This window comes from Lepisosteus platostomus, chromosome 3, assembly GCF_059453375.1.
Source record: "Lepisosteus platostomus isolate fLepPlt1 chromosome 3, fLepPlt1.hap1, whole genome shotgun sequence".
In the NCBI taxonomy this organism is placed as follows: domain Eukaryota; kingdom Metazoa; phylum Chordata; class Actinopteri; order Semionotiformes; family Lepisosteidae; genus Lepisosteus; species Lepisosteus platostomus.
The window spans coordinates 38681806-38707528 of NC_142613.1; the positions used below are offsets into that span (position 1 = coordinate 38681806).

The 25723-nt window shown below is 34.1% G+C and overlaps 1 protein-coding gene and 1 pseudogene across 1 annotated transcript in view; both read left to right on the forward strand.

The window, feature by feature from the left end:
- Positions 1–25723, forward strand: part of sntg2 (syntrophin, gamma 2) — a 166213-nt gene that overhangs the window by 133360 nt on the left and 7130 nt on the right. Inside the window, exons 13-14 of the mRNA XM_088623452.1 lie at positions 1998–2069; positions 10092–10301. Coding sequence (XP_088479578.1) covers positions 1998–2069; positions 10092–10301 — 282 coding nt within the window. The remainder of the gene's footprint in view (positions 1–1997; positions 2070–10091; positions 10302–25723) is intronic.
- Positions 19101–19198, forward strand: LOC148674863 (U6 spliceosomal RNA; annotated as a pseudogene).

Consider the following 25723-nt stretch of genomic DNA (forward strand, 5'->3'; position numbering starts at 1 on the left):
GAAGAGAGAGGAGAAACAGCCCTACACAGCCCTGTCGCAGTACACAAATATAATCATATCGTTATTAATTTCTTTAGATATTCAATATTATATTAGCAGAAGAGCTTAAAACTTCCACTTTTTTACACGCTATTTCACATGTTAGTTAAAGACTTCGATGCTTAAAATGTTTAGGGAGAAATAGAATACCGGTGTGTATTTTTTCTTTAAAGTACTGATTCCTGGAATCTGACTGGCTGACACCCTTCTGAAGTGTTTCCATAATATCTGGTATACGGAAAAGAAAGCGTTGATAAAAAAGCCTGGATTCTCATGTATCTGATACAAGTATCTTTTAATACAGTCTTTGATGTGCTCTTGAGGATCCTTGTGATATTTCGAGCTCTGGTTGAATGATAAGTGTCGCAGTTTAAATAATTTTCGTAGTTAGAAATTATGAAATGCTCTGTTAAAAGCAAGGGAGTTTTTATGTCAGTTGCAGTAAAAGAAAATGCCTGACAAAGTAGGGCTTGGACAGATTCCAAGTGCTTGTACAAATGTGCTAAATAAATTATACTTTGAGTTTACAGCTTGTCCAAAGTCATTCATTATTAATACTATTAGTAATATCTTCGGTAAAGGCTTTGATGCATAAATATTTCTGATAAAGGTAGGTTGTGTACTTTTGTCCAACTGAGCAATCTTGCTTTCATAAAATATACCAACTTTTTAATAACTGATGATTAACATGCTGTAATACACAGTTTAAATTTAAAAGCTCAAATGCTGTACATGAGAGGTTAAGCTTTATTGGCTCCTCCTGGCGGTTTTACAAGGTGATGCCGGATACTTTCCGGCATGACGTCAAATGACGCGATATACCGCGTGATACTGCGTGATACTGCGTTTTGATGCGACACGCCCACCGGGGTATAACGCGAAATACCCCACCCATTTTGAATGGCTGCATCTGTATGGATAGATTGTGTACAGCACACTTCTTAAACCCATTCAACATGAGCTGGATAGTTTATCTAGAATAGAGAGTGCAAAATGAAAGGTGTTTTTAAGTGTGTTTGAATCCTGTAGCCAATAATCACTGTTTTAAACCTTGTCTGCATTCCTGTTAAAATAACACATAAAATAAATTAAAAATAAAGGAGCAAGATACCATGAAGCTTTTTTAAGTGATGAAGGTTGGAAAAGACTGTATGCAGAAGAAAAATTGTTCAGGCTTCTTTGGAGAATGTGAAATTATAGATGAGATGAGCACAGGATCATGCACTCCATCCTTTTGTGAATGTGCACAGCGGACCATAATTGTAAAATCTGCTGCAAATGTGCTTACAGAAGGTTAGTTTTAACCTACAAGAGCACAGTGTGCACCATTATTTTGCAAAAGCAGATTTCTAACTATTGATGTGCAGTATTGATGTATGTCTTCTTGCACTATGTCAAAGGGCTAATTTTAAACTAATCTGTAATTATGGAACTTTGTAGCCTGTAATCCCTATATTTTGTCCCATTACATTTCTATTTTTATTTTGATTAATATCAATATACAGATTAACCAGTGAAATGTTAAGCATATCAAAAAGAATATACACAAATACTTTAACTTAAAAGAACGTCCCAACACGCTCCTTTTCATGTTCTCCAGTTAACTCTGAGGTTAGCCTTATTTTAGCCTTATTCTTTCAAATAGTAATGCAGGTGTACTGTATGTGTAGAGCTAGTTTCTTGAATGCAAAAAAAAAAAGTTTTTTTTGTGCAATGTTAAGTTTTAAAATACTATGATTAAACAACACTAGTAGACATTTGATCACAAAAACATGTATGCTGATAGATTTTTTTTTCTCAGGTATTAACTGAGTCAAAATTGTTAAATTAATTTTGACTTGGCTAATATCTGTCTTATCTTATCTGTGTGTTGACATAAAAAATGTTGTTGAAGCTTTCAGGCACTGTATTATAAAAGATGTAAAAAAATACTGTGTGTGCTTTTACTTATTTTTCAGGTCAGTACATTAGATTGGCCACGAGCTGAAACAATCCATAACCTCTGTGAGGTTCTCTTTAAGGTACACAAGGTAAGTGTCAATAGGAAGTGGAATTACAGTATATGCAACACAACTATAAATGTCTAGACCTTACTAAAATTATTTCTCAGCTTTAAGCTTAAAGAGAAGTTCTTTTGGATTTCTGATTCAAAGAAATACAATATATACCAATGCACAAGTGTAATGCCTTTAATCACATTTTTTATGCGTACACAGCAAACAATAGAAAATGTGAACAGAACTCAAATCAATAAACAAGTACAACCTTTGTAAATATTAAACAACATCTGTTAGTGCTCACAAACATACCTGAAAAAGCACATGGATAGACTATCTTGAATACTCTTCCTGTGTAACAGCAGCCAACACCTGAAATCTAACAAGTTGCAGTTGTTTCTTATTGATGGCATTTGGTGAGCTTTTACCACAATTGGTCTGTTGGAGTCATTTCAAGGGGCAAACGTTGGCAACAAGACTTTCACTTTGATTTCTTGAAACCACACCTTTGTAATTTTGTAGTTTTGCATTGTCCAAAAACGTTCATGTGTTCATGTGTCACACATCATTCATTAACGCCCAGAGGCTTGAACAATGCAAAAGACAGTATAAAGAACATAAAAAGATGATTCCATCAAATCTGTCATGGTCAAAATTCCATTCAACACTGAAAAAAATACTCCAGCACTCTCTGCTGACATCTCAGTTATTGGCTGGATTATTACATACTGTATGAATAGGTCAGTTCCATGTAAAAGGCAAGCATTATCCATAGGCTGTTTATTTGTTCTAGATTGGTTTGTGCTATGGACACTACAAGCTGAAATTATTTCACAGATTAATCAAATAGATATGAGGGCACCAGAATGATGTGGTGAACCCCTTCCAGGACATGGCATACACAGAGTAATTTTGCTGTTTTTTCTGACCTAGTTTGCTGATTGTTGAAGCAGTCCATCTCACAATCCATAACATTCCTCACTGCAGTCTTAGGCCTACAGTCTTATCGCAAACTAACAGATGATTTTTAGTATTTAAGCATGGCGATGTCATATACAGTATTTCACTGTTTTTGTGTAAACTGAAATCATCTTTTTGAATTGCTATTTATACACCTTCTTTAAACTAATTCTGTAAATTTTAACTCCATCAATCTTTTATGTGCTATAGCACCTTTTGCAATAGTTTGCAACAGTGTACTGAACTGATTTATATTGTTCTTAACAATAGAACCCAAATGCCAAAATACCTAACACTTGATGTTTTTATTAACATTCATGAGTAAAGTTCAGTTTTTCTTTATAAAAAGTGGAAAGCTCTTCTAAGAAAATCACCAGACTTGTCTGCTCACTAAAATGAAATTAAAATAACATAGTACAGTATAAGTGGCAAATGAGATATTGATGTAGAATATGAGTGTTGCATTTTCGTTGTGTATTCATATAGTAAACAAGAGAAGATGATTTCAATGCTGATTTTGATTGCTTTGTAAAATTCAATCTAATTTGCAATGTCTTTTTATGGAATCTGTAAAAAGGTATATGACAGAGATTGATTGCAAGGTTGAAATTCTATTTAATGTACAGGTACAGCAACAATCAAGTTAGCACCTTTAGTCCATGTATGAGTTACAGCTGAAATAAGGGTATGGCTAACGACAGATAAAGGTATACAGTAGTTTGTATAAAACAAACTTTGAGTTTAGACAGAAGGATAACCAACAATAATAACACAAACCCAAAATAAATATGGTCAATAATTAAAACAGAAGCTCAAATACAAAATGAAAAAAATAACTGTAATACCACCACCTTAAGTGATGAACTTCTGTGGTAGTAGTGATTAGAATTACTTTCATCATTTAAGACAACACAGTCTGTGTTTCTTCTAGGTAGGAACCTTTAAAGTAACCCAACCACTGTACTTATCCAATTGGATCTTGAAGATTCTCACTTCCAAGTACTTCCTGCTGTCCCAAAGAATAGTAAGTGATCATACAAGTAGCAATCCATGCACGGAAAAAAAAAAAACTCAGAGAAGAGCAAGTTTTAAAATTCAAGTCTATAATATTCCACTAAGCATATACAGTGAACAACATGTTGAAGTAACTTCTGAATGAAGACCCATCAAAGAACGAAGCTTAATGCATTACTGCTGCATAGACCCTTGCATTGTGTGATTGTTTGTTATAATACATTTCAAGGTTGTTCTGGGCTTAATACAGTAAAAGAAATGTAAGAAAAATTTGTTTTTTGTTTTTTTATTTGACAGTTTCCTTTTTAGTGAGTTGCACCTAGAGTATTATCTCTGGACATATCTATCAAATATAGAGCCGTTTTTAGCTTGGCAAAATATAATACCTCTAGGAAAAGGCAAAAATAATCCTGTTAAAAAACAAAATTAAGTGTTTATTATGCTTGATCAGGTTGTACCTTATACTGTACTGCATTGTACTGTATGTTAGAAAAAAGTTAAGAGTATGTCACAATCCTTTGAAATCCTTTGTGACATCTAAAGATATAAAATACATACAAATTCCTAGAAATAAAATCTGTTCATAAATCATAGAATTGTACATCACAAAATAGGTAATTCTGCTTAGTACAACAGCATCTTCCTCAGGTGAAGGCTTTTATAACTTTTTGTTTGCTTTCTTTGGTTCCACTGAAACTTTTTCAAACTGAGATGTACAAAATTCATTTTGGATTGTGAACCACTGTGAAAGTCACTAAAATGTAGTTATCTTTCCAAATAGCAATGTATTTTGCCATACTAACCCCTAATAAGATAAGATCACTTTATTGGCCATATCCAATTTCTTGTATTAGGAATTTGTCTTTTTCACATACCCCAACTTGCTCTCCATGAGACACACAGACAGGGAGTTAACCTTGGGGTCAGAGCGTAGGGTCAGCGCCCCTGGAGCAGTTGGGGTTTAGGGCCTTGCTCAGGGGCCCAACGAAGTAGGATTCCTCTGCCGACCGCGGGATACAAACTGGCAACCTTCCAGCCACAGGAGCAGATCCTTAGCCACAAAGCCACTACACTGCCCCAATTCAGTCTAGCTAGTGTTATGCTTCTCTGTAACAAACTGCTTTATGATTTAAATAAAGAAATGCATTTCTTTAACAACAATAGACTAGCCTTTTTGACTTAGGACGAAGGTCTGGCAGAAATTTAGATGATTGGACAGACCTTGGAAATTGGGAATACTGTATGTCTAGTATAATGTTGAGGAAGTATAAGACAGTGTGGTTTGTGCAGGTAAGTGGATGAATCGAGCCTTCCACATTAGATAATAAACTTGCCATTTTTAAAACAAAATACATTTTCCAACACAAATTTCTAAAGTTAATATGATGCATTTGGTGACTTTGGAGTTCCTGAAACCCTGACTCAATTTAGAAATGAAAGAACAAGCCTTACATTATCAAAGATAAATCTGTGAATCTGAGTTAAGTTCCAAACATTTGTTGCTATTTTAAGTAGATTTATTTTGGAATGACCCTTTCTAGATAGCAGAGCTTTCATTTCATAAAAACAAAAAGAAAGAAAATGTAATTGTAGTTTACGTCTAATAATTACGCCCTCCCCCCCCAAAAAAAATAAATAAAATGAAATAAAAAGCAAAGTTACTTCCCATAGTTTACAAATTACATAAAAAATTAAAATTTTATTCCTTGGACCATTTTCTTTTATTTTTTCTTCCAAGACTGAATTTAAAGTGCTTATAAACAGGACAATAAAAACTTTTTACAATTTAAGGTGGACGTTTGGCAATGCTTGTAACATCTGTTGCTATTCTGGGGAAAAATACATTTTCCCATTCTTATTTTAGGAATTGATTTACTTTTCTTAGGAGTAAAACATTTTACACTTCTTAATTAGGCAAGCATAATGGGTGCCATCAAAATGCTTTTAATGATTTAAGGATAAATGTCACACCTGGTGTACAAATATGTATTTCGTTTTACATCTATTTTAGTCATGTACTAATTGATAGTTTGGATATTATTTAGTCAGACATTACTATAAGTTTCAAAACGTTCAGGGAACTTTTTCAAACTCTGCATTATATGTACTCATAAATACTTACAGTATTTATAAATAATTTATTAGTAATTAAATTAATTTTCTTAAGAAACATGTTAAAGTGGCTACAAAAGGAATAATTTTTGAGCAACTGGAAAACATGGCTAATCTCAAAGATTTTCTCTCAGATCTCAAATGTTTGTGTCTTTCAAATGGAATACTCAAAATAACACAGAACTTGTTTGAAACTAATCTCCTCTGGATTGAAATTTTAAGACCTTCCATAAATGTACTTGTTGACTATTTTATACACATAAAAGAGCAGTTTGTAGCATGTTTTGAACAAGTGCAAAGAAAAAGTGTTTTCCCCAGTAGTTATATACTGTACTCAGTAAGAAAGATCATACCAAAGAATGAAAAACAGCTCTATTACTACAACTATAGGGCCTGAAATTCCATACTTATGGGATTACTTGAATAAATCTGATAGACAGTCTAGAATAGGGATAGGGAAAGTAGTTAATAAAGCAAAACAAGATGTTTGGTGAAAGAAAGTTTTAAAACCTTGAAAATCTTTTAAATCTTTTTTTAAGGTTTAACTTAAACATTTAGCTAATTTATTTTACATGCAAATAAATATACTTCTATTAAAGAGAAATCTTTGTTATACAGTACAATAGAATTTTTCTTGCTTTGAAATATTTAGGAAAGCCTTTCTAACAAAGGTCCACAATTGTCACAACCACAAATAATCCAACACCAGATCCTTTCCGCAAATGCTGACGCATTCCCACGACTGCAGACAATCAGACATCTGCTCTTCCCAATTGCCATAAACGCCAGCGCATGAACTAACCTTCCAATTGCACCTCTCACTATTCACCGCGCTCACTATACTTAAGGGCTCACTACGTTCAACACAATGCTCAGTATGGTTTCACCACTGGAGCTCCTGTCTCTCGCCTTTTTTCTTGAAACTCCTGCCTTTTGTAATATTATTGATCCTCCGGCTTTCTGACCCGAGACTAAACTTCAACTACGATTCTTGATCCCGCTATTTAGAAAGTACGCCTGGCTTTTTCTCTGTGCCTCGTTTTTTCTCTCTTTCTTTTCGCCAGTTTGTCTCATAGGGTCCATCTTAATCTCATTTTCTGGCAACAGTACCCTTACAACAATAAGAATAACATTATCTTATACTGTAGTACAATCATTCTTGTATATTAACTACAGATCCAGACATCCAGAATGCGCAACGAAGAATGCAGTATAATGCGGAGTACATGGTCTGTTTTAATGCATTTTTTAAAACATTCTGTTGCAGGACTACACTAATTTGTAAAACTGCCAGGTGGCACAGTGAATACTTAACATGGATAAGGGATAATCTTTTTCCAATAATAAAATTTAATTTATAATGGTTTATTATAGCTTGATGTGCCGCACATGAATCACATGAAAAATATTCACAGATATGCTGAAACAATAGTGTAGGTTTTTAAAGACAGTACAGTATGTATGAAATGTATTTTTTGTAATCAAAATGTAACTAATAATTTCCTAATTATTGTTGCTGAAATCAGCATTAAGACAAAATATAGATTATTTTAATCAGGATGTAAAACTTAAAGTACATCGCTTTCACAAGGTATAATAAAAAAAGCTATTTTTTATAAACCCAGCTGAGTAATTTAGCTTTGTAAAACAGCACTACTTTAATTTAAAAAAAATATTTGTGCTTTAAACCTGAACTGAACCTTGGACTTTCTAAGTAGCAGACAAGCTTTTAACCACTGTACCAGAGCATTGCTCAAGTGCAGTGCCCAACATTAGAAACTGAGTATTTTATTGTTCATTGCAACAACAGCAGAATATACTGTAGTTAAAACGATTATGTTAAAATGTTTCCAAAATAACAAGTGAACGAGTTCTTGATATAAATGCAGATGTTTTCAAGAAAGTGGAATACGGTACAACTACCAGCTAGGATGAATATAATATTTAGATCAACAAATAAATATTGATAATGACGTTCAGAAACTATTTTTATTTACATTCCATTTTAACATTCCCTATTCTGTTGATTAAAAGTACTACAACAATAGCCAATTTATACTGTAGAGGGGGATTATTAGGAGGCCGTGACAGGTAGAGGCCAGGATGCCGGGATTACACCCATTCTCTTTTCGAAAAAGACCCTGGGATTTTTAATGACCAGAGTGAGTCAGGACATTAGTTTAACATCTCATTCGAAGGACAGCACCTTTTTACAGTACAGTGTCCCCGTCACTATACTAGGGCATTAGAGCCCACATAGATCGCAGGTTGAATGTCCCCTGCTGGCCCCACTAACACCTCTTCCAGCAGCAACCTTAGGTTTTCCTAGAAGATCTCTCATCCAGGTACTGACCAGGCTCAAACCTGTTTAGCTTCAGTAGGTTGCCAGTTGTGAGTTGCAGGGTGATATGGTTACTGGCACTAGAGCCCTCCAAAAGTATTTGTAAATGCAAGACAAAATGTTATTTTTGTTTTTCAGTTCAGTTTGTGTTTTTGATCATGAGGTTACTATGTATGATAAGTAGGAACTAACATAGATGTTATTTTTCAGGTAATTCCATGGATATATTTAATCATATCAGATCATATATAGAAATACTATGTGTTTTACCAAATTATTTAAAGTAACCATAAGTACTAGGATTCATTCACTGCAAGTGTATTTCAGACTGTTAAAGCTGGTATTTGGTTGCTTATCCCTTTGAGGTAATAACTGCTTGGATCATAAAGCATCCTCTAGAGAGGTATAACTCTGTATGATGTTGTACCTTGTTACACAGTGGAAATATGCCTCACTCTGTGACTTCTCTAGTCTCCACTGGAAATCCCAAGACAACAGGGAATGTGACGCTCACTCTCTGCCCTGAACCTGCAGTAACTAGCTAATCAATTACATCTGTTTTCACGCACTGTGGTAACCTTCATTTGCGGTCTTTAAATTGCTTTCACTTTTGGTGAAATATAATATTAAACTATTATTAAGAAATATACAAACATTCCTTCACACTTTAAAGAGTAAAACTGGTGGTAAATTTTAGAATATAAGTATTCTGCAATGCATTTAAATAAAGCTTTTCAAGTTAATTCAAAAAAGCACAATTCTAGCTAGGATTGGGATTATTATAGAAATTACATGTACTGTTATTTTTACTAGTTGAGACCAGTATGTTCTATTCATCACCATCATGATTATTGTAGAAAGAAATTTGTATTATACTTTATATATTAAATATAAATTATAAAATGAAATATTAATGCATATATTTGTACTAGTACATTTAAACTAAGGATTAAATTCTGGTACATACAGTATATAAAATTAACTATTGCCACTGAATAAATCCAAGCCTTATCTCAGATTCATGAGATCCACATTCTACTGTAGGTTCCTTAGCTCTAGATAACCAAATCGGTAAAAGTACCACCTGTCAGTTTGTATTTGCCCCAAATACATTAACATTATACCATTTATAATGAAGTACTGTATGGCTCAGCACTTATTTCCTTTAGACATTAACTGCCATCTAACTAATGGATAAAAATAATTGATCATGTAATTAAAACCTGCTGAGACATCATATTTTTTTAATCCTTTAAACCTTTCATCCTCACAATTGTGTAGTGCTATGACAATTTAAAATTAAGGTGCAGTCACGGAAACAAGAAAACGACTAAATACTTTTTTACCTGAAGACATTTCTATCATATTTTATTTGAACTGTCAAAAATACAAAACATACTGTACGTAACACTTATGACAGACCATTAATAACTATCTATAAATTCTATAAACCTCCAACAAGTATTGTATTTGTGTTCTATTAAATGACATTTAAGAATGTTTGCTTGTATCATAATTTCTATGTAGTGATGGATTTCCTATAATGTGTAAGTCCCAAAACTATTACACAAGAACAACAAATAAATAAAAAGTATAATTCATTAACCTGTGCACATTAAACTTTTCAGCTGTGGATTACCGAAGATTGCTGGTTACAAGCAAAATTGTACCTTGGCCTTCATCAGGACTGTGAGCTTCGAGACGATAAGTCTTTCTGCTTCAGTGTCATGGCTGGAAATGGCAAGAATCACTACTTCAGTGTTGAACTAGGCAGTGATTTGGCAGTATGGGAGAAGTCATTCCAAAGATCAATTTTTATGGAAGTACAGAGATCATTGGTAAGTTTAACAAAAATTAAACTATTGTTATGAATGCAGTCTGCTTAGTAACTAATAGTACTGACATTTGATAAGACACTTAAACCTTGACCATTAGTGATTCATTACCATATTAATATTCCACAGTTGATTTGGGTTAGGGTTTAGGTAAACTGGTTTTGAACTTAGTTGTCAAACGTGCTTATACTAATGTAAACAGGGCCCCAGATACTTTTAAAAAAAGAAACCTTTATTTGTTCAAATGATTCATGGATTTACTCCTGAACTGCCTGAGCAATGCTTCAATTTAGAATGTTTTACTATGGGGTAAAAAAGGTACCGTTCTCATAAATTTCAAAACTTATTCCAAAAGCAAAGGCTGTTGAAAGGCCTTGTTAAAATTTGTTTTTTATATATACAGTAAAAAAAATCTAAGGTTTTCTTTTTATATTAGTATTACAAACATAATGGTACTTCTGTAATACTAATCTCCCTTCAAAGGGAGTAGAAGATAAAAAAAATGTTGTTCTCATTTTTGTAAAATATGTAGAATAGCAAATGAATCAGTAATAGAGCTATTCAGCAACACCAAAAGTGGAGCCAAGAGGGAAATAGAGCTCGTTTCTGGGTTGGCATTCATGCATTACAGTCTATAGTTTTTTTTTATCAGTCTGCCTGCTTTGACTTACTATCATGCAAATTTTAATGTGACATTGTGTGGGGGAGAGTACTAGAGGTTTTGCACCTGTTATGCACTTATAATCCACATCTTCAAAGGAATAAATTCAATATCAATCCATAGAATCAACAGAACTTTAATTTTATGATAGCTTTTATGTAATTTGTTCATAATAAAAGTTGTATAGAGAAAAATATAATTGATTTATATTAGTATTATTTATATTAGTTCATTGAAAAGCGATACATTTATCATTGTGAACATTTACAGCATGTACTGTATGATGTATAGATTGAGGATTAGAGATATACACTGCATATTCCACAAGAAATATGGAACATTGCAGGTGATAATTGAAAATGTGGAGAAACCTGAAAAAATAATTGCTTTTCTTGGCTTTAGCAGGCAGGGAATTATTTTTTGAATACCTTCTTAGGACAAAACAAAAAAAAAGTATTCATGCAGAGTACCCTTTTGGCTTCTGGCAAATGACCTCTTTACTAATAAATGCTTTAAAAACAGCCATACAAAGAAGGGCTAGAAATAAGTTTTAGCTTTCTTTTTTTAAACAAAAAGATGTGTTTAATTAAATTTATTCAGAGCACCATGTTCAGAAATCGACATCCTTATGGAGCTGTCAAAAAGCCTGTGCAGAACAAAAGCTCTGACCAGAAAGAGTGTTCTGATGCAAGACTCCCTGCTGTGGAAATTTGTAGAATCTTTTCAGCCTTTTTTCTTGGAACCTTTCTGGGTTCATGGAAAGAGCACGTGTAGTGCACAAAGGTTGTATATCTTCTGCTTTTCTTTGTGAAAAAGGAGGAAGTCAGATGAACTGCAATGTATAAACATAGACTATAGTCGCAGCAGTTAAAGAAGAAGGGCTTTGTCAATGTGAAAAGGACATATGAAGCCAGATTCCAAAGGGGAATCTCCATTAAAATCAAAAATCAGTTCAAGAAGGCAGTGTTTTCTATTAAATACTGTATTACCCTGTACTTCATAAAAGAATAAACTAAGACTAGGGAGTTCAAGGTTTATCTAAAAGAAAAAGCTGTTGAGGAAGTTTACAAAAGGTAATATACAGGACTCATACTGAGAAGCAATGTTTAATGCCTAAAATGTTTAATAAAGTATTGTTAAATATATTAAATAAATATATGTCTTAAGTTTATTTTTTACACCAACAAATGTATTTTTATCTCTGTTGCTTGAACCCATTCCAGTCGTAAAACCACACTGGTTAATCTCTGTAGTTTAGAAGTCATGTGCTTGTATTTAGACTGTCATATGGTCGGTGTGATTGGGATTCCCCAAGCCGAGATGTAGAATTTCAGAAATGGCATCAGGGCTGGTGGGCTCATACAGCTTGCCATGTACCTCTCACTTTACAGTGTTATGGAATGAATGGTGTGCTGTTTGTCTCATCCCCCATATCTCAATTTATGTTTGGAATGTTGGGATCTTCTAGTAATATACAGTAACATTACACTTTCTACATACTTTTACCTCATTTAACCTGTACTGTATAGATGGATTAAAACTGATCTAGCTCTAGTTTTCTGTCTTGTCTGCTGTTGTTGATATATGGTCCCACAATTACCACCTCTTCCATTGTGTTTTTTTTTCTGAAAAACAAAAATGCACACTGTATCATCTTCATCGTCATCCACTCCTAGCCATATTTCACATACTGTACTTGTATAATGTCATAGTTTCATGTTGATGTAGTATCCTATGTTTCTTGCATTTTATTCCTAACTTCTAAGTTTCAGGCATGAGTATTAAGAATGGACATGGTGTATGTTTTAAAAATTTTTCTTTGTGTTTTCTGATCCTACTAGAATCCTCTGCCATTTTAATACTTGACAACTACTCTATTGTAGTTGGTTATGGTATGATTTCCAATACTTCAGTGGCCCTTTCATTAAAGTGCATGTGCATCATGTCCCATTTGTTCTAGAAAAAAGTACCAGACAAACCCCACCCCCATTCTCTGCACCAGAGTGTTGTCTCTGCAAACTAGAGTGTTAATTCTCCAGATTTTCACTTGATTTTTCTTTGTTTTGCTTCTAGGCTTGCATGTGGCACCAGTAGAATTTAAACTTAAACTTAAATTTTGCTTGTTGCAGATCAATCCCAGCTCAGGGCAGACATGATATCTTCACTATAATAAAGGACAATAAATTAACTTCTACAACTATGGCTGTTGCTCTTTGGCAACAGCTAAATCAAATATGTCAGTTTTCATTTCAATTCAAGAATCTACTTCTCTAAATAATAAAGGACTCTCTCACATACAGTAATAAGACAAAGGTCCTTATTACTCTTATTACATAAATATACAGTAGTATTACATCAAATATCTATCTGTGATCATTAAAATCACTATGTACAATTTCAATAAAACCTGTGGTTCAAAAAATACAAGATGTGGAAAACAATTTTTAGATGAGGGTTTCCCGAATTCTTTTTTTCCTCTATGTGTTTTGTGCAGAATAATATTTATTAGCATCAAACATTCTGAAGAAGAATTTTTTTGATAATACTGAGGGAAAGTTTTAAATATAAAAATGGTGAGTAAACCAGAAGCAGTAGGTGAATCGAACAAAGTACTGTATAATAAAACAATATTGGAAGGAATGATCCAGGTTACCTTCCTAGAAAACAATTTCCGGAAATTCAGGCCAGTTTTTCAATCACAGGTATGAGACTTGGCTATCAAAAATATCAAGTTTAATTGGTAGCAGAAAAAAATGCAGAATCCGAGGTGGGCAAGGTCTAATAAAATGAAATATTAGTAAAATGTATTTTTTATTTGTTTTTTAAATAAATACAGTTTATCTACAAAACTGTTTGTGTAAACTAGCTAAAGGTTTAAAATTGACAGCTAATATATGTGTATGAATGTGCATACATAAATATGCTGAGCCTGTGTTTAAAAACATTATAGTACTGGCTTTACAGAACTATAATTACAGTAATTTACAGTACAGATGAAACACAGAGTATGCATCAGAAGTAACATCAGACGGCGATCTTAGAACTATAGCTTTTGAGCAGAGAAATCAGCCACATTTAAATTATTTTTAAAAATAACATAGGCCACAACTTATATGAAAATATGTTAGATGTGCTGAAATTTCTCAATTATAAATGGTAAATAAAATAATTCATTGGCACTATATTGTAAATAAATAAAAATGTTTAAAAGAAAATGTTTATAAAATGCTCAGTATTGTATACTTTAAGGTATAAGACATTGAAGCATAAATGTATTTTTTAATCTTATTTAGTCCTAAAAAAGAAATTCAATAATAAAACACAACAACTTAAAAAAGCTCTTTTGGCTTCAGTAAAAAAAAACGTTTATGCAAAGATATAAAAACTAATGTAAAAGCATGGGTCTGTCAAGCCAGATCTAAATCTTTACAGCTCCAAGACAGAGAACATGTGCAAAGCATAACTATAGTTCCCCTCTATAAAAACACACAGTAAGTGGAAAATGTTCAATTGATTATTAAATGACTAAAAGTTTGGAAACCTACACTGCTGAATAACTCCTGAGGTACAGTATCTAATTTTCACTTCAATGCATGAGGAGACCTGACTTAAACAATCACATATTAAAACATATAATTTTCCATTTATTCATCAATAAAGACCAGATTGGCGGCCAAGTAGGTTCAGTGTGGCTAGGTTGTTACCTACCTATAAAGAGTGGCTCTGGTAACACTACATCCTACAGTATGTCTTCTGCTCATTATGGGACTGTGCTTATACAGCTGTAGAAATTTATTCTCCTTTTTTATATTGGAGATATCATGTCTGCCCTGAGCTGGGATTGATCTGCAACAAGTAAAATGTAAGTTTTATCTTAAATTCTACTGGTGCCACATGCAAGGCTAGAAAAAAAAGACAATTCAATAAACTGGACCATGTACATGGAAAATACAGATATCTACAGCTGTATAAGCCAGCAGCCATATCACCCTGCAACTCACAACTGGCAACCCACTGAAGCTAAGCAGGTGTGAGCCTGGTCAGTACCTGGATGTGAGACCTCCTGGGAAAAACCAAGATTGCTGCTGGAAGAGGTGTTAGTGGGGCCAGCAGGGGTCGCTCACCCTGTGGTCCATGTCGGTCCTAATGCCCCAGTACAGTGATGGGGACACTATAGTGTAAACAGGCACAGTCTTTCGGATGAGACGTAAAACCGAGGTACTAACTCTCTGTGGTCATTAAAAATCCCAGAGTGTTTCTCAAAAGAGTAGGGGTGTAACCCCGGCGTCCTGGCCACATTTCCCATTGGCCTTTACCAATCATGGCCTCCTAATCCCCCTCTATTCCTCTAATCCCTCTAATCCCTCTAATCCCCCTCTATGAATTGGCTACATTACTCTGCTGTCTTCCCCACTGATAGCTGATGTGTGGTGAGCATTCTGGCGCACTATGGCTGCCGTCGTATCATCCAGGTGGATGCTGCACATTGGTGGTGGTGGTGGTGGAGGGGATTAACTTTGTGTAATGGGCTCAGTTCGGTTCTGCCCCTGTTGCGATTTAATCACCATCAAAGGCGGGCCCAAAATATACACAGTTCCACTCCTTACAGGGACAAATTCCACTAAACCAAAAGACCGGTCCTTTGCTTTGATAGAATTCTGCGCTGTGTAGATTTTATTAGAAAGTCATCACTTCTATAACATGCTCAGTGCCCCTAAGCCTTGATACACATGGCTCAATAGAGCAATATGTTTACTTTGATGCTCAGTATAACAAGAATATGCAAGCCAGAAAACTGGAGGAGTGAACATGAATCCATATGGGTTAAAATAGAAAACACAAATTCTAAAGGCATAATGATAGCTGTGTACTACAGACCACCTGATTCAGAGATGGATAAAGAATGTTTGCTATATACTGTAATAAGATAAGAAAGATACCTTTATGTAGATATGAGGTAATGAGTTTAATTCACACTTAAAAATTGGGATATTGCTGTGGAGGGTACAGAAGCTGAAACTGATTAAAATGCTCAATGATTGTTTCTTAAACCAACTTGTAATGATACCTAATGGTACAATACTAGGAGAGATTTTCTAGAAGCAACCTAGCTAACAGTATAAAGATATTATACAAGATAGAATAAGTGGAGAATTGCGATGATCATATGGTATAATTTCATGTGCACTTTAAATATAAATTAGGCAGATTTTAATTTATATGCTGAAAATTCGAAAATTTGGGTTTACAATTTTAGAAAAGCAGACAATGAAGCAAAGAAGTGGAGCTTGAAAACAATAAATGAGAAACAGTTGGTAACAGAGTTAACAAAAGAACACCAATCATACCACAAAAAGAATATTATAGTATCAATATGAGTTAAAAGAAAAAATATTTCCTTCTTTCAGGGGTTTGACACATACAAACAAATTAAAGGAGGGAATTTAATCAAGCATACACTGTACTGTACAGTACAGTCAAATGTAAGGGGTATTAGTGTCCCCCCAGGAGATAACTTCATATTCTGAACAGTAAAAAAGCAAGAGTGAACTGGAAACTAAAAAGGAATTAATTAAGGAGAACTGAAGACTTTTCATTACAATGTGTGTACACATAAAGTATGTTGAATGCACTTCTTAACCAGGTAGTTGAAATATAAACACTGGGCTCCTTCAAGAAGTGACTGGATGAGTGTTAGATTCACATACTGTAGCTGCAATCCTTTTAAACAGGTATGATGGACTAAAAAGCCTCCCCTTGAGCCTTTCTTATGTTCCTAGTTGCATTGATATAATTACACTGATAAATACATTAGAAAGGAATCCCAGTAAAAGTGCCCTCAAATGGAATTCACCAAATGACACCATAGCTGGTAGTATGGTAATGGCATTCAAGCTTCCAGTATGCTGTTGTTCAGAATTCCAAAATATACATTTGTGGTCTTCCTGCCTTTCACAAAAATAAATGTACTTTGTCCAAACCATGATAATATGGTCATATCAGCATACTGTGACTCTACTGAAGGATTCGAGCTGCTCCTATGCAAGCAAATAATTATCATTAACAAGACACTCATTTCAATGTGTTTCTAAATACTGTCAAGTGTCAGCAAATAATTGATCATCATCAATCAATGAGGAAAACATGATTAATTAACTACACTATATATTTATCCTGCTGAACATCACTTTAATAATTAAAGAGCTCATATAGTAGCAAAATTTGGAAGTGCAGTGAATTTGAGGGGCCCTATGTCAAGCAGACCTGGTTTAGTCTAAATATCATAAGGAGCACACAATCAATGAGCAAAAGACAGAGAAAAAAGGGGGTGAGGAGTATCCCAAATTCCTGGGGAAGTGTTTCCCCATCTGGGAGTACCCCCATGTTTTAAGGGTTTCATTCCAGATCAGTACTTACTTAATTAAGCTTACCAAATATTTAACTGCAGACCATAGTCGGGGCTCTTAAACAGTAAGGAAGGGTTAAAATTTGCGTGAAACCTGCTCTAGATGCTAGCTTTCAGAGCTCAGTTTTTTGTTGTAAATGATCAGGTGGATTTAACCAATATACTATACTGTACATCACAAATAATGCTTACTTCGAAAGTATTTTACTTGGTGGCCTGTTTCTATACATCGTTAATTCATAACCAATTAAGAGCTGAGACAACTATGGAGGACCACTTAGTTTTAATCACTTTGAAATAGACATATAGACATAGGATTGCTACACTTTGTGGAATTAATACATTTAAAAGAGATTATTTCTGAAACTAAGAACTAAATGCAGAAAACAGTTCAAATCAAATAAATATCTAACCCAATAAAAATCATGGTCAGAGCAAACAACTCTTTTTAAGTGATCACAAACCGGCTCAACAAGTTCAACTTTTCAGGTAAAAGACTGTCACCTACTGGCCAGTGTGTGAACCCTCCGTACCTAATAATACTTTCACAAACAATTCAACCAATTACAGTATAGATTAGGATAATCTTTTTTATACTTAGCTATGTTTTTCATTAGTAGCCTACATACTAATGTCCTTAGTAAATGTATATTCCATTAAAAAACAGCATTATATAAATATGCATGTATCCTTACAATAAAACAAATACAAATACTGCTAATTATTTCTCTGGTTCAAACAATATGCAGTAAAACAGAATCCCTTTTGATGGTTTACTCAACAGTCATTTAATGGTTGGCAAATGTGCATTAAAAATTAACCACCAAAGTGAAATTTGGCAACATCTTGCATAAGAAATTACAGTCAAGGAGAGTCAAACACGGTGAGGTGTGCTTCACATACAGAGCAGGAAAGACATAGTTCCCACCAGGAATTCTTTACAAGTTATGCAAGTGGATGACATGTAAGACTACTGAATAAATACTGTAGTTACATACAGTAATTTGGACCAAAAAGTTTTTGAATCAGGATTGCTTTTTTGTATCAGATGAAATGAGCCTATCATTCGTGCAGAACAGATGGAACCTTAAAAATTAAACATTTCTATTATACAACAGCAGTACTTTACTGATGTTTCAAACAGCTAAGAACACATATATGCATTTAATAAGAATTCCTTAGACATATGAATATTGCATCTTTCATCCCACAGAGATTTATATTGTATATACTGTACTATAGAAAGCGGTCCACTTCACCTTTGAAGATCAACTTTTACAGTACCTCTGTGACATGTGACAACTGCTCTGTTAGATTATCTAGAAAGGTGAGAAATTACTTTGTATTACCAATTGAACTAATACTGTAAGTCAATTATATTTTAGGGGAATTTTATGGAAAATTAGGGAAGTTACATTGCGCAAACTCAAGCTTAGATTCTGATACCTGATGAGATTAGGCTACTTTTAGAATTAGATCTAGTTTTAGATTTAAGTTAAGCAGCACTGTGTTAAGTTCTTGCCTTTGTAATTTTTAAGAAGTATAAGGAGTATATGTATTGTAATCTGTGTGAATAAAGTGTGCGTAGAGAAATCACCATAAAACTTTGTCAGTACATACTGTACACTTGGGCACACACTGTACAGGTAATCTTCAATAAAACTATTTCTGACAACACAACAATAAAGGAACAAGATAATTTTTGCCTTTTCATACACAATTTCCTTGTCTTATTGTTCACTTTGTCAGAGCATTTGTGAAACAAAACAGAGAAGACTGGCAAGGCTCCTTTGCAAGGACGACATGCAAATTTGTGAAGCGTTAATTGTCTTAATGTTGAGTATAGCTCCATCTCCTGAATAAATATACTGTATCTGAAAGAGCATCCAATTAGCAATGTGTAGAAAAGGAAACTAAAAGGCTCTGACTAGCTTCTTTACTTCATACCAACACCCCAAAAAATGTCTGTTTTTGTAACATTGTATGCCCTGTGATTGACTAGCATCCTGTTCAGTGTGTATTCTGCTTTGCATCCATTGCTTGCTAGACAGGCTCCAGCTCCCCCACGACCCTGCATTAGATGAGGTTAGAAAATGGATGAATGAATGGATGAAATAAAAGATTGTTTTGTGAGGTTACTGAACACATACTTGAATCCAGAAAACCACATTGATCAGTACTGATTGAATCAGTCTTACAGTATGTATCTTCTGTAAATATTTTTTAGCATTTGTTGTACTGTACTGTATATACAGTACATCATTGTGTGGAGAAGGTACCATTAGAGTAATGAAAAAGAGAGAGAAACACATGTTTTCCAGGGAGAAAACACCCTACATACAGTATTTACATTTTTTGTATTTGATACTATCTGCTGCTTGATTAAAATAGGGCCTTGACAGGCCATGCTGAAATGTGTCATGCCTTACACGACCTTATTATTAGACATTTCTATATACACCATGTTCTGTTAAAGCAAAATAGTTTAATGTTAAATCTCAAGCCACAGCTCTTTTTTACTGTAAATGCCACGTGATTTACAGTAGTTAATAGTGAACTTGGGTAATTGAGGTTCAGTGGCTTTTAGATTGGTAAATCACGGAAAATTTTATATTATATAAACAAGAAAAGGAAATCCACAGTGGAAAAAAATGCAGGGTGTTGTACAATAATATATATCAAAAAAAAAAACAGTTGGAAACCTGCTTTCTGGTTTTTAAAATGCCACCTGACCTATTGACTTTCACCAATTTCCCACAGTGTTCTAGAGAATGTAATACAGACAAGAGCTATGATCTTATATGATCATGCCTTTTTGTCATTATATAATCAAAACACATTTTATAAGCGGAAATAACGTTACAGATTTTTTATTGGGAAAATGCCTCCATACTGTATCTTAAGAATCTACTGCTGGTTCTTGTATTAAACTCTCAGTTGAATTATTATTACTTTTATCAAACTGAATTTAAACTATTGATTAAGGGCATGTGATATTTCAATTTGCCTTTGCCAAAGACTGGAATATTCTGCAGAGTAAGAGTATTCTGTACTTTTGTACCTGAGGTTGTATTCAATTGCATAATTGAAACTTTTCTGTCTGACTCTTGCACTTCTAAAGAGTGCTATGTCCTTCTGGAGCATGTTATGCCCTGTTATGTTATTAATTGATTGATTGTCCTTTGCATTGCCTTCTATGTATTATTAGTGTTGATGTTTTGGCCAGGTCATTGTGGTAAATGAGAAACTGTTCATGACTGACTTTCTGGTTAAATAAAGGATTATTATTGCCTTCTTAAACAGGCTGAGTATCATTGAGGGCTGACACATCAACGTACTGTAACAAATATATTAAAATGTTTGAATTTAAAAATATAAAAAAAAGAATACATAATTGTAAGTGTTCATAAGCAACCGTTCTCCCTATATTAATACATTTATTTATTTTGCATTTTTTGCATTCTAGTGTGTTAATTATTTGAAAATACAGTACATATTGAAAAACAAAGACATTCTAATTTGAGAAATTATGGTATACAATAACTCCTCAAAGCACTTCTGTTTCTAGGATAAATAAAAATAATAATAATTTGGGAATATTTGGGTGTTTGAAATATTTTGGCAGAGTTGTTTATGGATTAATAAGAAGTGGGCAAAAAACAAAGCACAAATCTCAAGGCCTTTCATGTTCAGAATATCATTATGGATGTATATCATGAACATCGCAGCTTTACAAAATCATGTCAAAAATACCATTCATCTTTAAGAAGCCAGGACTGAGATTTTACAGAGAGGAACCAGTCATCATACATGTACAGTAGGTTAGCTCATGTATTTGCTTGGCAAGCTCAGGTTCAGTTTTTTAAAAATTAATGTGTCTGAACAACTGAAATTGAAATTGAGATTGAGTGAGCTGGTATGGAAAAATGAAAAAAACTTTTTTTATTATTATTCCAAATCCAATTGTTTGTTTTGTTTATTATGCAGGAAATAACTCCTGTGGAGAAATACCTTTGAGAGAATTGTAGAGTTAACTGGAGCTAATTAGGCTAAAAATGCAAGCAGTATTGTGTTTGTTGTTCAGTTTGGTATGTTTTCTTTCTAAAATACAACAAAAGTAATGTTACAGCAAAGTACAGTTACAGTCAAAATGCCTTCACATAAAATGTTACCTTAAGTAAATGATTATGTTTGTGTAAACCATATTTAACCTACTGTATCATTTGATAGTTTCATGGTAAATAGTATTTCCCATCCATCCATTATTAAAAACACATTCAGGGGTCACAGAAACCCAGAATCTATCATGTAAGTATAGGATGAACAGATGCAGCCATTCAAAATGGGTGAGGTATTTCGCGGCATACCCCGGTGGGCGTGTCACAGTATCACGCGGTATCACGCGGTTTCACGTGTGTCACGTGACTAACTATCCGGCGTCGCCTTGTAAAACCGCCAGGGGGAGCTTAACCTCTCATGTACAGCATTTGAGCCTTTAATTTTGAACTGTGTATTACAGCATGTTAATCATCAGTCATTAAAATGTTGGTATATTTTATGAAAGCAAGATTGCTCAGTTGGACAAAAGTACACAACCTACCTTTATCAGAAATATTTATGCATCAAAGCCTTTACTGAAGATATTACTAATAGTATTAATAATGGATGACTTTGGACAAGCTGTATACTCAAAGTATAATTTCTTTAGCACATTTGTACAAGCACTTGGAATCTGTCCAAGCCATACTTTGTCAGGCATTTTGTTTTACTTCAACGGGGCATAAAAACTTCCTTGCTTTTAACAGGGCGTTTCATAATTTCTAGCTACGAAAATGATTTAAAATGCGACACCTATCATTCAACTAGAGCTTAAAATATCACAAGGAAAAATACACACCGGTATTCCATTTCTCCCTAAACATTGTAAGCTTCGAAGTCTTTAACTAACGTGATACCGGAGTCAACAAGCATACTTTTAGAATTTGATTAAAAGGGAATATAATATGGAATCGCGTATCTAAAGAATTTAATAACGGTATGATTATATCCGTGTACTGGCAGGACTGTGTAGGGCTGTTTCGCCTGCCTGATCATGCGAGCTGTCTTGTAGCCTACTGGTCTAGGTGCGTGACTACCAACTGGCAGGTTGTGTGTTCGAATCCAGCTGGTGCTGGACTTTTATTTTAACAAACATTTCTTCGAAAAAATACGTAAGCGATATTATGGACAATCAATTGACTTTTATATTTCAAAATATCGCAACATGATCGATATTTGCGATATTTTGAACATATTTTCCCTTCTGACAGCGGTTCCTGCTTCTATTGTGTGTGTGTGTGCAACAGTAAATTTTTATAGAGAAATGGAGGCTGGACAGTATGCGTTACAATATAAACATTTATATTGATTTAAATCGTGTTCTGATTTAAATCGCAAACGCGTGTTTAATTATGTGTTTTTTAATCATGATCAGGCTAATGCATTTCTACATTTTCTGTATGAACCAGCTTAGAGGTTCATACAGAAAGACAGCTTGTGTTTAAATTGAGTGTAAGGTAATTTATGCTTCTAAAGTCATGGTCAGTATTGTTGTACTGTGCTGTACTGTGTCACATTATTTTATAGCGTTTTTATTGCGTTATTAAATCCGGTGGCGCTGTGTAAGTTTCCTGACTCACAGTATTTAAACTGCGACACTGATCATTCATCTCTAAATAAACTTTATTTTATATAGCGTTTTAAGCGAATAGGTAATTAGATTGCTCATAAACCTAATCACTTTTTCTACATAAACACAGCGTGATTGCTCTCTGAAAATGCTTTTCCTTTATTTTTAAAGTAGGCTCAGATTTCAACTATAGATCGTATTATTATAAACTTTCTTGGAAAAATGTATTTTATGTAAACCATGTTTGCTATTAATTCATTAAGGGCTAAAATACGTTCATTGTCTTCTAATCGAGTCGAGTTGACATTGGAAGCCTGCCACACCCGGACCGTTAAACCAACGCATTAGCACGTCAAAGCCCATTGAGCCAGTATTGGCTTTAGTATCCCCCCCTTCTCCCCTCAATTCAATTCAATTCAAGGTGTTTTATTTGCATGACAGATGGGTACAAGCAGTGTTGGGTACTGTATGTATATTGTAACGCTTACGGCAGACAGGCACTGTGTAGGAGCCGACGCACCAGAGCAGCGCCTGCAATTTTTATATTTATAACTTAGTTTTTAAAATTAGTCAAGCAATACGAAGCATCTCCTTTTACTTAGTGCCTGAGCATACTGCAACGCGTGTGAAGCCCATAAACGATATTAATTTTGGAACTTAAACATACAGTATATGGCTGGTCTCGGTACTTTAAAGAAAACATACACACCAGTATTCCATTTCTCCCTAAACATTTTAAGCATCGAAGTCTTTAACTAACGCGATACCGGAGTCAACAAGCATACTTTTAGAATTTGATTAAAAGGGAATATAATATGGAATCGCGTATCTCCAGAATTTAAAGACCAGACAATCGCAAACTCGTTTTCAATAAAATTATTTTATTCATTCAGCAGTTTGTGAGAGGGACATCCAGCAGGTAGAGACACACACACCGGTTTTCATTGACAACATTGTTTTTTTTTCAATTCCTCTTGTCTAACAGGAATGTTTTGTTTGTGGACAGACTGTTAGACAAGAGGAAAAGACCGCCTCCTCCTACGAAGCATTTCGTTGATCCGATCACGAATTCTTTTCCAGTCGTACGCAGCAAGGGTTAAGAATCTCCGATTCACCATCGTACTAATGGTTTCCCGGAGATTGGGTTAAAAAAAAACAAAAAACATACTAACAACTGTGCCATCCTACTCCTTAGTTAATACATTTTATTATTCATAAACAGTTAACATTGTTAGCAAAATATTTTGAATTATATTTAACCCTATTTTTCCTTTAGTTTTGTATTTAACTTATTATATGATAGTCAGACTTAATGTATATTTGAACAATGAAAATATATTTTTACAAGATTTTACATTAAGCACTTAAAATTAATATGGTTAATAATAGTAAACTGTAACATGCTGTAACAAGATCGGTTAAACTGCGAAGAAAATGCTTTCAGAGAAAATGTTTCAACCAAACCTGTTCCCACACACCCTGCCCCCACTACCATTAGAATATACACAAACATTTTAGCGTTTCATTCTGAGCAGAAGATCCTCACACCTGAAGAGTGCTGGCTGTGACGAATTAAACCGGTTTTACAGGTTTCAATCACAGACCATGTGACATGGGACTCAGTAAACTACAGTAACACCGTATTTGATAACGCTTTAAAAACGCTATAAAATAATGTGACTTGGCACAGAACAAGTTTACAGCACAGTACAAAGATAAATGCTGACCATGACTTTAGAAGCATAAATTGCCTTACACTCAATTTAAACACAAGCTGTCTTTAGCCCTCTAAGCTGGTTCATACAGAAATGTAGAGATCTAGGCTCAGAACACACAGCTTCATTAGCGAATACATATGCAGGACAACTAGAGAAGACGTTTTACAGAGGATGGATTTTTAGAAACATCCCATCAGACATCCCATCATATTCACAACGCGAAATCTAGAAAATAATATTACGTAACCAAAATCCGCAATATGGAAACAGAACCTGTGTAATTGTTGATAGATGATGTACTCGTAACATTTTTTCAAGACGAACTACAACATTTAAAAAATGACTTCTATGTACTTGATATCTCTAATCAATCCACGGGTCCCAGCACAAAACGAAAGTAAAACGCATACCGTTTCTCGCTTCTTATTGCTCAAAAGTAATTTGACCGTATGAAATGCATAATATAAACCTAGAAACATATATGTGAGCAGTACTTAAGCACTGTAGTATCGGTGTTAAGACATACCTCTCAAATACTGTAAATCAAGTTAAAAATATCTCAAGACCGATTCTGGTCGTAATGAGACCATGCAAGGGAGTTTTTATGTCCGTTGCAGTTCTTTTGCAACATGAATATAATTATATCATTATTAATTTCTTGAGATACGCGATTCCATATTATATTCCCTTTTAATCAAATTCTAAAAGTATGCTTGTTGACTCCGGTATCACGTTAGTTAAAGACTTCGAAGCTTACAATGTTTAGGGAGAAATGGAACACCGGTGTGTATTTTTTTCTTTAAAGTACCGAGACCAGCCATATACTGTATGTTTATGTTAAGATTTCTCTTCAGGGGTAAAATTAGATATGAATATTCAATACTTAAACGGGCACAGTTAAGACATTAAATATACATATACATATTGTATACAGTACAGTTTGCATACGGTAATATGTTTATGTTACGCGAT